The sequence below is a fragment of the Electrona antarctica genome (assembly GCF_951216825.1).
Source record: "Electrona antarctica genome assembly, chromosome: 1".
NCBI classification, from domain to species: Eukaryota; Metazoa; Chordata; class Actinopteri; order Myctophiformes; family Myctophidae; genus Electrona; species Electrona antarctica.
The window spans coordinates 40828915-40842991 of NC_136806.1; the positions used below are offsets into that span (position 1 = coordinate 40828915).

The 14077-nt window shown below is 42.9% G+C and overlaps 1 protein-coding gene across 1 annotated transcript in view; it reads left to right on the top strand.

Annotated features, from left to right (window-relative positions):
- Positions 1-1723: 1723 nt before the first annotated feature.
- LOC306920331 (cadherin-related family member 2-like) overlaps positions 1724-14077 on the top strand; it is a gene marked incomplete at its 5' end in the record, with an annotated part of 34975 nt that continues 22621 nt past the window's right edge. Inside the window, 2 exons of the mRNA XM_079497045.1 lie at positions 1724-3880; positions 13258-13401. Coding sequence (XP_079353171.1) covers positions 1724-3880; positions 13258-13401 — 2301 coding nt within the window. The remainder of the gene's footprint in view (positions 3881-13257; positions 13402-14077) is intronic.

Below are 14077 nucleotides of genomic sequence, written 5' to 3' on the forward strand. Positions count from 1 at the left end.
TTCCTTAATTCAGATGATAGAGAGCGTTGACATTGCAGAGTGATCAATCTCAGCGACGTGGAGGAGGCGATGAGGACATCGGACCCACGGTGTGGTCGAGAGGAGGAGAGGAGTCTGGTCCGCGGGCACAGCGTGGAGAGACGATGAGATATTTAATCTGGCCTACAACATGTAGGGAGAAGAGGACAGAGAGAGGTCTGGCGTGATCCGACGACGGCGGCAGCAGGCACTGTCTGAGCACTGCAGAGAGAGAGCCGGGGTGGGATCTGGCATGTAAAGTGAACTACATGTTTCAAACTAATAGAACTACATATGCCATTATGTCAAGTCTGTTGTGCGCATGCGCACGCCGGTATGTGTGAGTTGTGGTTGATTGGCACATTTCAATAAAACAGTCAGTTGTTATGTAACCCCCGCAAGCGTTGGTCAGAGCGTCCTGTGTTCTAATCTAAAGTAAGATTACAAGCGTATCAAAACGTTACATGGTGTCAGAAGTTAACTTAACAGTTGGAGAAGGAAAAGAAGAGTAACTTTGAGACTTTTGAACGTGTGTGTGCATCGCTATGGCGAAGTTTCCCTCCCCGGATCAGTTGGATTTCCCGAAGCCGGCAACCTGGCCAGATTGGAAGGAAAGATTTTCCCGGTACAGAGTTGCAACAAAACTGACGGCGGAGGCTGATGTAATACAGGTCAGCGCCCAATATACTCCATGGGAGCAGAGGCTGAGCACATATTTAAATCGTTCACATTCACGGATGCACTAGATGCAGACAAATATGACCCAGTGCTTGCAAAATTTTACGCACATTTTGTCCCCAAAACGTAACGTCATATTTGAGAGGGCTAGGTTTCACTCAAGAGCGCAGCATGCTGGCGAAAATGTGGAAGCGTTTGTAAGGCAGCTCTATGAGTTAGCAGAAAACTGCGAGTTTGGAGCCCAGAAAGATGACAATTTGAGGGACAGGTTAGTCCTGGGAATCCGTGATAAAGGACTGTCTCAAAAGCTACAAATGAAGGATGATCTGACGCTGCGTAGTGCAATTGACATGGCGAGGCATAGCGAGCTAATTAAAGGACAGAACCAAGGCTCATCAGACAATGTGGATGAAGTCAAAACCTTCGGACAGAAGGGAAGGAGAGACTATAAAGCAAGTGGAGCTAAAGCACACACTCCACACAGACAGAAAAACCAAAGGGGGAGAGGAAACTGTGGAAAATGTCACAGAGAACACAGTGATTCAGATCAGTGTCCAGCTAAAGGAAAAAGGTGGAGGCAGAATTGAGACGGATGGAGTCACTGGGCATCATAGAGAAAGTCACACAGCCAACGCAATGGTGTGCACCTATGGTCCCAGTGATAAAGAAGAACAACAAAATCAGAATATGTGTTGACTTAAAGAGGCTGAACGAATGTGTTGAACGAGAAAAGTTCATACTGCCTACTATTGACGACCTTCTCCCCAAGCTAGCAGGAAGTGCAGTCTTCACAAGCCTGGACGCGGCCAGCGGATTCTGGCAGATCCTTTTGGAGGAGGACTGTGCCCGGCTGACTATGTTTATCACCCCATGGGGTAGATACTGCTTTAAAAGGCTGCCTTTCGGCATCACGTCGGCGCCCGAAATATTTCAGAGGAAAATGTCAGAGCTGCTGGAAGGACATGAAGGCGTAATAGTCTACATGGATGACATTTAGATTTTCGGAGAAAACCAAAAGCAACATGACATGAGACTCAGCAAGGTTATGGAGTCCATCAGAAACTCTGGCCTCAAGCTCAACAAAGAAAAGTGTAAGATGTCTCAAACGAAGTTGGACTTTTTGGGGCAGGTGGTGAGCAAGGACGGCATTAAGCCAAACCCAGCGAGAGTTGCCGCTATCAGAGACATGAGCGCCCCAACGAACGTTCCAGAACTGAGGCGGTTCCTCGGAATGGTGACCTACATAGGTCGCTATCTGTCAAACTTGTCCACCTGTCTCCAGCCGTTGAACGAACTGCTAAAGTTTGACAGAGAATGGGTCTGGGGTCCGGAACAAGAAAGAGCATTCACTGAGGTGAAATCACTGATCTCCTCAGCACCAGCTTTAGTCTACTTTGACCCTCGGAAACCCACCGTCGTCAGCGCCGATGCAAGCAGCTATGGCCTGGGAGGGTTACTGATGCAGAACCATGATGAGACACTGAAGCCCATGGCATTCTGTTCCCGTACTCTATCTGATGCTGAACGAAGATACGCCCAGATCGAGAAGGAATGTCTGGCGGGCGTTTGGGCGTCAGAACGTTTCTACCAGTATCTGTGTGGCCTAGAGTCATACGAGCTACACACAGACCATAAGCCACTGGTCACACTGATCAATTCAAAAGATCTGGATACGACACCCCTCCGCTGCCAGCGTCTCCTCATCAGACTGATGAAGTTCAATCCTGTAGCTGTGTATGTCCCGGGGAAGAACCTCGTCGCTGCTGATGCACTGTCGAGGCGCCCTCTACGAAGCACAGATCCGGGCAGCCTGAAAAAGGAGGTCCAGGCATACGTTAATGCCATTGAGGAGAGCGTAGGAGTCAGGAGGCCGGTCTTGGAGCAGATCATGGAGCAAACAGAGAAGGACAGTGAGCTCCAGTGTGTCCTGAGCTACATAAAGACAGGCTGGCCAGGTCACAAAAAAAATGTGGCCATATTGGCGAAGCCGTACTTCCACGAGCGTGGAACTCTAAGTGAGCTGAATGGAGTCCTGAGACATGGCAACCAGATTGTTGTCCCATTCAGCATGCGCAATGACATGGTCCGGAAGGTCCACCAGGGTCACCAGGGGCTGACGAAATGTAGACAGTGCTACAATGATTCCATCTGGTGGCCAGGTATTGGAGATGATGTGAAAGAACTCATACAGTCATGTCGGCACTGGAACCTCAACCGACCCAGTCAGCGCAAGGAGCCTTTAATCACTACAGCACTGCCGGAGCTGCCTTGGCAGAAGATTGCAGATGACCTCTGTGAGTACAAAGGCCGACACTACCTTGTCATAATTGACTATTTCTCCAGATGGCTGGAAATCCTCAATCTGCCGAAGACGAACTGTGAAACACTCATTGGGAAGATGAAGAGCACCTTCAGCCGCTGGGGGATCGCTTCGGAGGTCCGAACCGACAACGGGCCTCAATTCTCTGCGGAGCTCTTCAAGAAGTTTGCTGCAGAGTTCGATTTCCAACATGTCACATCCAGTCCCTATTGTCCTCAGTCAAACGGCATGGCTGAACGCGCGGTTCAGTCAGCCAAAGCCATTCTCAAGCAGGATGACCCTCACCTGGCACTCCTGTGCTATCGGTCAACACCAACAGAGCCAACAAGAGAGAGCCCTGCTAAACTCATGATGGGCCGGAACCTGCGAACAACCCTGCCGACCCTCATGGAGAATCTGAAACCTGCTTGGCCTGATTTGGAAAAGGTCAGGAAAAATGACAAGCAAGCTAAACAGTCCTACGAGAAGTTCTACAACCGCAGGCACTCAGCAAAGCCTCTCCCGCCTCTCACCTGTGGTGATCAAGTACGTCTTAAGATCGACGGAGAGAAGACGTGGGCGACAACAGCGGTGGTGCAGCGTGAGGAGCCTACACCACGGTCGTTCACACTGCAGACAGGCCGAGGTGACACACCCAGGAGGAACCGGAGGAACATCCAGCTGGTCAACAGAGAGACTCCAGTGGAACCACCAGCGGAGCCACCAGCGGTCCCGCCTGAACCAGAACATTATGCACCAGAGTATCCTGATCCAGTACCCCCGGTACTGTACACTACACAACCTGTCAGCAGCCACCCAGCAGCAGGTCTCGGAGGTCCTGTTGTCACCAGGAGCGGAAGAGTGGTGAAGCCTAACAGTCGCTATGTTAGTTAGGTTGTTTGTTACTGTAAGCAGAGATGGATGGCATTAGGGCAGAATAATCCCTGCCTCCTCTCGGGTTGTGGTAGTCCACCCACTCCCCTTAAGGTCAGTTAATCCTTGAAATAATGTTTACAGCTAATTTGCATGCTTGATGTTATTTGCATTTACATTTAATTCATTAATCTAACTTTTGATGCATATGGTTTTGTAATTGAAAGAAAAAGATAAACTGAGGTATTTGATTGGTGATATTGCCTTTGTAAAAGACTTTGGGATTTCTTTACTTAAGAGGGGAGGTGTCATGTAAAGTGAACTACATGTGTCAAACTAATATAACTACATATGCCATTATGTCAAGTCTGTTGTGCGCATGCGCACGCTGGTATGTGTGAGTTGTGGTTGATTGGCACACTTCAATAAAACAGTTGTTATGTAACCCCCGCAAGCGTTGGTCAGAGTGTCCTGTGTTCTAATCTAAAGTAAAATTACAAGCGTATCAAAACGTTACAGTTTTCACTGGCGAATGAATGCCTTGACTCAGTCTGTGTCTGATAGGCTGCACACGCCTCGGTTAGAGCACCTGACAGGTAACAATACTGTGGCATAATGTTAAAATAAAACAATAAAACACAATATAAAGTTAACCATTTATCATGCTGCTCTACATGGCCCTGTGCATTTGTGACATTAAACCAGATGGCATTCTCCACTCTATGACATTAATCATTCACATTTACAGTTGGGAGATGACCAGACAGCAGCAGGCAAAGGTCTCCATCACTCGTAGGAGAAGTGCTGTCTGGTGAGTGTTGTCCATGTTGTCTGTTCAGTATCTCTGCTGCTCCTTTCTATTCTGGAGGTAAATTACGTTTTATGGTAACTGTTAGAGAAAATGTAATTATTTTTGTAGATGTAGTGTGTGTAGTGTTTTAGTTAAAGGTAGTGTAAGTTATTGTTTCGAACTAAAAGTATTGTGCTGTCACTCTGTCATTGCTACTGAGTGTTCAGTAGGGGTCTCCCTGTCTCTCCAGCTCTTAATAAACAGAAAATACATTTTCAGGTCTGTTTCCTCGAGCTGGGGAGTCAGGAAGACCCCTATACTGGACAAACGGACAAACGCAAGCAATGATTACTATCAGAATATAGATGTTTTTACACATATTTTAACAAAAATATCACTTACTGCAACTACAGCTCTGCTAAATTGTAGCAGGACCATACCAGTGTAATTTGTCTATTCAGAAATTTGGCCACATATTGTACGTTAATGTCGACATTTTTCTGTTTGTGTAGGCTTAGGCTATATGTTTTGCATTTTGTCCAGTCATGTAACTGCACACAATGAGAAAGGGCACACTGTGTAGGGCCCACAAAAAACTTTAGCTGTTACCAAACAACGTTTCGGTCCTTAGACGTTCATCAGGACAAAATACCTATTTTTGTGGTACCTTTCTGTGTACAGTTGGACTTCCTTTTTGTCCTACACACCTGCCGTCTATCACATCGGCTTAAAAATAAATAAATTCACCACCAGTCATTTAAAGTAAATAAGTGATGATGGTTAAACTGCACTGTGAAGCAGGATCATCAATATCCAAGGCTGAATTACCAATACTTTGCATGTTTCAAGACATTACTTTCAAGACTCTTCTTCCATTCCTTTTCAACATGAATGCAGTAAATGATGGTGAGAAAATAAAAAGAGCCTAGAAAAGTAATTTACAGAAGAATTATCTTGGTTTATGTGTTGCAGAAGTTTAAATATGAGAATGTTCTTTCAGAGTGCTCTGCTTTTGACATCAAAATTTATGAATGGTCAGAGTAGATACTCATGTTTCCATTTATATCTTTCAATTGAACTTTGTATAGCCAATTGTCTCCACCAGGCCGTAGGCATGTAGCCTGGTTAATAAACCAGACCGAATCAGCCGTTGGCAAAAAAAAGTTGCCTACCAGCGGATTTCGGTCTGGCGAGGCTCAGTAGCACGCCTCTTTCCTACAATCGAGAACAGGTCGGACCAATCGGGACACGGTATGCAATATGGGCGGGCTTTGGTACAGTGACGTTCAATGCTTGAGACTTTTGACTGACAGTAGCTCTGACCAATTGCGTCAAAGAGAAAATGTTTGAACCCGCCCCCCGGGAAATGAAATCCAAGTGGAGCCAGCCCAGACTGATATACCGCGACAGTGTTGTGTGATATTAGTCTGGCTTATTAGCCAGGCTAGTAGGCATGGGGAGAGAGTATGTTTTGCACTCTGTCCGTCCGTGTGTGTGTCCATCCGTGTGTCCGTCCGTCTGTGTACAGCTAATCTCCGGCACCGTTAACCCGGTCGATGCCAAATTTTGCACACACACTCCCTGAATGCCAACGATGAACCTCTGCCCCAAATTTTCCAGAATGGCCTGTTATAGCGCCACCAGAAGGCCGACTTTTGAAAAACACATTTTTGGATATTACTCCTCCAGATTCTGTCCAAAAATCCCGCAAATCGTTACACACTATCTCTATAGTCAAACCGGATCTGTCCGATATTTCATATTCCATCCTAATTGGCTAACATTGGCTTTGAAAGTTTACAGGATTGGCCCGTTTTGAACAAAAAGCCTCAAATCATGAACGCAGCGTGCAATTTACGTGAAATCTTTCACAGACTTGCCTACTAGGCTGAGGAATATATCCCACCCTTTTCACATTGGCCTGTTATAGCGCCACCAACATGTGGATTTTTGCAAAACACATTTTTGGAACAAAATGCCTCAAATCATCCAATTGCCATCCAAGGCATGAGAAGAAATGGCACCCTTTTCACATTGGCCTATTATAGCGCCATCAGGAGGCCACAACCTAACCTGCCCTGGTGGAGACCTGTGCCCCGAGGGGCACTTTATCTAGTTTTTAACCCCTTTTCTCCCCAATTTAGTAGCAACTAGAAAAAGTGCCCTTCCGGGCACAGGTCTCCACCAGGAGGATAGGAGTGTGTGTGATGTTTGGCAAAATGTTTAGGAGGATGTTTTTTTGTATTTGTTTTTGCAACAATTTGCTTCATTTTGTTGAGGAAATGCAGAGCCAGATCACTCATAGCATCTCTGAGGATAGAATTCTGGATGAGCAAGACATGTGCAGCATTTTGTACAAAACGGGCCACTCCTGAAAACTTTGGAAGGCAATCTTAGCCAATCAGTGTACAATCTGAGAAATCCAACAGACTCGTCTTGATCACATGACTACAGAGATCATGTGTACCGATTGCCATTTCTTCATACGCCTTTGATGGCAATTGGATGATTTGAGGCATTTTGTCCAAAAATGTGTTTTGCAAAAATCAACCTGTTGGTGGCGCTATAACAGGCCAATGTGAAAAGGGTGGGATATATTCCTCAGCCTAGTAAGAAAATGTGTGAAAGATTTCACGTAAATTGCATGCTGCGTTCATGATTTGAGGCTATTGTTCAAAACGGGGCAATCTTGCAAACTGTGAAAGCCAATTATAGCCAATTAGGATGGAATATGAAATATCAGACAGATCCGACTTGAGCACATGACCATAGAGATACTGTGTAACGATTTGTGAGATTTTTGGACAGAATCTGGAGGAGTAATATCAAAAAATGTGTTTTACAAAAGTCGGCCTCCTGGTGGCGCTATAAAAGGCAGATGCGGAAAATGCAGGTCAAAGGTTTGTCCTTGGCCTCTAGGGAGTGTGCATGCAACGTTTCACGCAGATCTGTGCAGTTTTAGGTAAAACATGTGAAAAGCTGCCTCATGGTGGCGCTATAACAGGCCGTTCTGGAAAATGTGGGGCAGAGGTTCATCGTTGGCATCCAGGGAGTGTGTGTGCAAAGTTTGGCATCGACCGGGTTAACGGTGCCGGAGATTAGCTGTACACAGACGGACGGAAGGAAGGACGGACGGACGGACACACGGACGGAGTGCAAAACATACTCTCTCCCCATGCCTTCGGCCTGGTGGAGACAATTAAATCCTCCCTACACATTTATATGCTGCTCTTGTACCCTACTGGCACACCTGCCACCTGAGCTCAGTGGTACAGTGCATTGGTTAATTCATCCCATGTATAAACACGAGACCTGTTTCACCTAAGCTATGTGCTGAATACTGTCTTGATACCAAGCCACAACTATTGCATTGTACAATCAACTAGAAAAAGTGCCCCTCGGGGCACAGGTCTCCACCAGGGCAGGTCAGGTTGTGGCCTCCTGGTGGCACTATAATAGGCCAATGTGTAAAGGGTGACATTTCTTCTTACGCCTTGGATGGCAATTCTCCATATTCAGACCACAGCCATTTTGCCAGCAAGGTGATACCTAGGTGACACTTCCCATAGAGAGCCCATTCATCCAAACAGAAAAGTCCTCTCTAATTATATTAAACAACGTCAAAATCACCAACATTGCAGCTGTAGGGAAAGCTTGAATTATCCTCTTTCAATCTGTAAAATATTTGTTTAATAAAAATCCACCGTAGACATTTTATGAGCTACTTCCTGTAGATGATTATTTTCTAAGTATCAGAGTATGGAAGCGCTCGTTATCAGTAAAGCAACCTCCTGCTGCCTCCTGCATTATGTGCACATTCAAAACAGGTGGTACGCATGGGCCGTTGAGTGATAGTCAACGAGCTGCCGCCCCCTTCCTATTCAAACCCATTTTAACCATAATAGATTAATGGAGCGGAGGAAGCTGAAATGAATATCAAATATCTAATACTGAATCAAGTAACTTAAAAACTGTCACATAAGCCTGAGTAGACGAGTAAACGACCAAAAGTTTTTTGAAAGTGAAATATTCCTTTAAGTACTACTGCCTCATTTAACTGCCTATATAAATGAGGTAGTAAATAGCAGCAGCATATAATAATGTTCCATAAAACACAAGATGCTGTGTTGAAGACATAGACAGACTGATTGAACTGATTCTCAACGAGAAATTAGGTCTTCAGTGGTCAAGTTAACACGTGTTTTTTCCCATTTAGTCTCTGTGGTAGAAATGGGGATACTTACAAGAAGCATCCTACTGTTGTACTGCCTTATTAGCCTCAGCAACGGTGAGTATATTCAGCTAACAATATAAGCATACCCTTTTTGTGTCTGTATAGCAGCATGTAACATTAAACTCTTTCTTTTTTCCCCCTAGCAAATCTCAGTCCTAGAATCTTCAATACAGTTGAACTTGTGCGTGAGGATGTCCCCAAAGGTAGGTAGACAAATGCAAGTTTTATTATTGCATTTTGATTTAAACAGTGACTATAAGTGAATGCAGTTAAATGGGGTGTAGGCTAAGTCATGTTTTTTGTAAAAAAGAAAAGAAAAAGAAAAATGTAATGTAAAGTTCAAATAGTAATCATTGCTATGGAGTGTTTATTCATTAACTGGGATCTCCCCATCTCTCTAGTTTAGTAAACACAGATTGGCATATCAATTGTATCCAATCGGGAGAGAGAACCCAACAAGATCATTTAGCATCTTACATTCTATAGTAGCCTATTCGAGTCCCATGGTCTTTTTAGGTTTTTGTTTCATCTTTTCCAATTTCAGTTGTTTTATAAAGAGCTGAGGAGATAGGATGAACCTTTTAACTGTTTTTTTTAAAAACTTTACTACATTGATTATAGTCATATGTAAAGTTTACTTTGACATTTACATTACTTTACTCCCTGTTCTTTATAGATGGACTTGCATTTAATATTAATGCAACCGATCCTGAAGGCGACCCATTGACTTATGGCATAAGTGGTCTCAGTATGGTCTATTTCTCTGTTAACCCAGCAACTGGAAAAGTAACAGTCCAGAACGAGCTTGACAGAGAGGTAGGCCTACAGTAGGAAGGACATCTCCTTTGTGAATTTTGCTCAGTGTTCAGATATGTTTGGTCACAATATAATAATATAATAATAATAATATAATATATAGTTACTAAATAATAGTAAAATTATTAAAGGCCTTTATTGAAATGTTTTACTTGAATGAAAGTAAAAAAAAGTATTGGCATCAAAACATACCTACAATTTTGTTTCTCACAAAAAAACATTATTCTTTTCGGAAACAATCAAGTATAGCCTAAAATAAGACTTAATTGGTTAATATGTTTGTAAAAATAACTATTAACTGTAACGACAACACCCTCATTCCAGAGATCCTCTAAAGGGCTTTTCAAACGGGCAGCGATGAACGCAGCCGTTGTCGCCTGGATCAACGACGGGTCTGCTCCAAATCATAGCACTTTTTGAGGCTATTTTTGAGACTTATTCAGAAAAATCAACTGAATGTTCAGGTTTTTTTGGTGCAATTGAGGTCAGAAAAAAGGGAGAAAAAATCACCAGACCTTTAATATAATTAGGCAGATTTTCTTATAAACAAGATTTTGTTTGTTTGTTACATTGTAAATGTATATTTAGATTTTTATTATCGTGAGAACGATAATAAAAATTTTCGGGAATAGATATATACTTCTTGGATTCCCCATCGATGATGTCACTGGTGGTGGATGGGTTTCTGAACGGCCCGCAGCCCTCCTATGGGACACAGACCGAGTAGGAAAAAGATTGTGGCATTTCATCATGAACATTAGTGAGGATATGAAGATAGGTTGAAAAGTGGTGAAGTGGTCCTTTAAGTTAAAGGACCACGTTAAAGTTAAAGTTTAACCATTTAGGATTGAGGCCTAAATCAAGTTTTCTGAAAAACTTCAAATATTTATTCAAAAAGCACGAAAATGTTATGCTGCTATATACTGTACCCAAAAGGGGTTCCCGTCCAGAAGGGTTGAAACACCAAAAGGGGTTCCCGTCCTGAATGAGTTAAGGGCCTATACGTAGTACAGATTCCTGTATTCCTTGCGAGCCTTTCTTATTTGATTGTCATCGCTCAATTAAACCTACATATACATTTTAATTAAGTATCGGAATAATCAGAACTCATCACAAGAGCACCAGCAGAGAGCAACTCAGTGGTCAGAGGCTGATTGATTGAAAATTGTATTCACAGTTTGTAGAATGGGTACAGTTCAAACGAAAGTACAGGTGTATACAGGAACAAACTGCTAAAACTTGTTTACATCAGGGTCCTCCATTTTCAATTCATCAGAACATTTAAAGACGTACAAAGGTCAGTTAGTTACATAACTTACATATCAGATCATACAAGCATAAATTAGATGGGGTAATTGTTGGTTACTTACTTTTTCCCATAACGTCACTGGTATTCAAGCTGAGTTACCCACACTTTAAACTGCCGTGTTTTTGCTCTAGGCCATGCCATCTGGTGAAACATACATGAAACTTGGACTTTGGGTCAATGATGGCTTTACTATGGTAAGTTTAAATATACAGTAAGGGCAGATGGAATACAGTACAAGTGAGCATACCAGCTTTTTGCATTTCATATTATTTTGCTGTTCACTGGTCCACTACGCTCTACCTTTCAGACCACGAAAGAAATAAACATAATATTAATAGATGCCAATGACAACAAACCCATTTTTACGGAATCTGCATACAACAGGGATGTGGAAGAAGTAAGTTGAACAGCATTAAATATTTTTCCTATTCATTTGATTCTTCTGCAGGAAAGTGACCTGTATTGTGTATAAATGATTCTCAACGCAGTTGTATATGCATTAGTTTACGGCCCCCGCATTTGATACATTTTTGTTTATTTCTGGGACTCCAATTAGACAATATTGTAAGGCAAGTATGATTCCCACTGATGCCACGAATACCAAACGAGTCGCCAATTTACCAACTCGCCAAGGCGGATGCTTTAGCAGGTATTATTGACCTTAATACCTGCTAAAGCATCCATTGACTCCTACTTATTTACTTATTTTTCTTTTCATTCTTTTCTTTACTTCCCATTGATCAGAATGTAGTTGTGGGAACAACTTTGTTTACAGTATTTGCAGAGGATGCTGATGAAGGAGTTGCTTCTGTTGTGAGATACAACATTGACGAGGTGATAGTATTTACCAGACACCTTATCAGATAAATAATTGACTGGATTAATCTATATGGAACTGTAAAATGCTTTTACACTATGATTTATAGGTTATTCCAGGTGATGGAGTGCATCCGTTTGCCATTGATGTGTTTTCTGGTGCAGTCACATTAGCAGACAGCCTAAATTACACCGCTCTGAGCACTTTCTACCGAATAAAGATAAATGCAACTGTAAGTATTTTTCTTATCAAAGGATATTGCATAGAAATTTCCCCTAAAGTCTTTCCACATATTTTTGCAGATAATTCATTATCCTTAGGGATAGACTTTAGCTAATTTTGTAAGCGTTGCCGAGCCATGAGGCCCATAGGGGCAGGAGCCTATGGGCTCCATTTTCGTCAACGCTAAACCCCTTATCCCTAAACTTCTTTGCTTTTTTTTACTATTTTGAAAAAACATTTTGGAATAGTTCAACTAGCCAATCTACACTGACACGTTGTGAGCTTGTAGACCATTTCAACTATTCAAAAATGTTTTGCAAAATAGTAAAAAAGGCAAAGAAGTTTAGGGATAAGGGGTTTAGCGGTGACGAAAATGGAGCCCCATTCCTTAGCGTGAGGCAGCTTGATGTACTGGACATGACGCTAGTATGTCGCAGGGTCTTACCCCAATCCAACCCTAGTATGTCGCAGGGTCTTACCCCAATCCAACCCTAGTATGTCGCAGGGTCTTACCCCAATCCAACCCTAGTATGTCGCAGGGTCTTACCCCAATCCAACCCTAGTATGTCGCAGGGTCTTACCCCAATCCAACCCTAGTATGTCGCAGGGTCTTACCCCAATCCAACCCTAGTATGTCGCAGGGTCTTACCCCAATCCAACCCTTGATGTACTGGACATGACGCTAGTATGTCGCAGGGTCTTACCCCAATCCAACCCACCCCTTGATGCTGAGTGCCAAGCAGGGAGGCACTGGGTCCCAGTCTTTAGTATGACCAAGTTAATGTTCTCTCAAATATGTGCATTCCAACCATTGTACACACTGAGACATAGTGCAGCATGTAATAGATCCAAATAATGTACCATTAAGACGCCCTGAGGGTGCGACCTCGCCCCAAAGGTCGTGCACGCATCCGCCTGGGTAATGGCAGACTGCTGGGCGGGCGCTGGTGCTTTGTCATGGGGGATCAGATCAACGTATGGAATGAATTCTGTATTGGCTATACAGTATATGGAGTGTGTCACGAGGCGTGATGGACGGACGGACGGACAGACTGACTGACAGGTTTTGCAGGTTTACATAGTAAACTGGCAATCATGTAGCATATTAGGCTAAGACTGTATTAACCAACTCGTGGATTTCCTGTCGCTTTGCCCTGGCTGTAACCTTTGAGCTACAGTGTCTCTTTATGTCCCATAACAGGACGGTGGAGGTCTCCTCAACGGAGTGCAGGTGTTTCAGTCAAACGTCGCCTTTGGCTTCATCACCGTCATAGACGTGCCAGACCTTGACCCACAGTTTATACGACTACCTTACACAACCTCAGTCACAGAGCACTCCCGCGTGGTAAGTCAACTCAAATATACAGTACATCTACGGTTTATTAAGAGAAGCTGTTAATGCCACCATTTATTCTTTTTCAACTCCAGTATTTGAATAATGCTTCTGTGAAAAAACCAATAAACAAAGTTATAAAAATATATATATATATACAGTACATCAAGGTCTCATTAACTTTGGACTAATACTCCTATATACAGGTTTAATGTTTGTTTTAGTTCAATGTTTGTTTTAAAAACGCCATTGACAATGAAAAAAAATATTTCATCTTGTCCTTAACAGAAATATTAAATGCCATTAACAATAAAGATAATCTAATATTTTGTTTTTTTTATTTCCTTTTCTGCTAAGCAACAAGCTATATATGCTTAGATGTTTTCTATTTATATTAGGATAAATTTGCACGACTAAACGGAAGTGTGGAGGAGTCTCCACTTCCGCTTTATATTTTACTTATGACAGCTCTTCCGTTGCTCCAGACTGTATGACAGAAGTATTTGGAAATTGTGAGAGGCAACAGTCTGGGAACGCGAGACTAGTTGGTTGGCCTCGTGACATCAAGTGTGTTGCATATAAAATGCAGAAGGGACAATTAATGATTTACTAATGATAAAAAGGACTGTATTACTTTATTACTTCGATAGCCAGAGCTGAAACTATAAAACTGTAAAAATACTTTTGA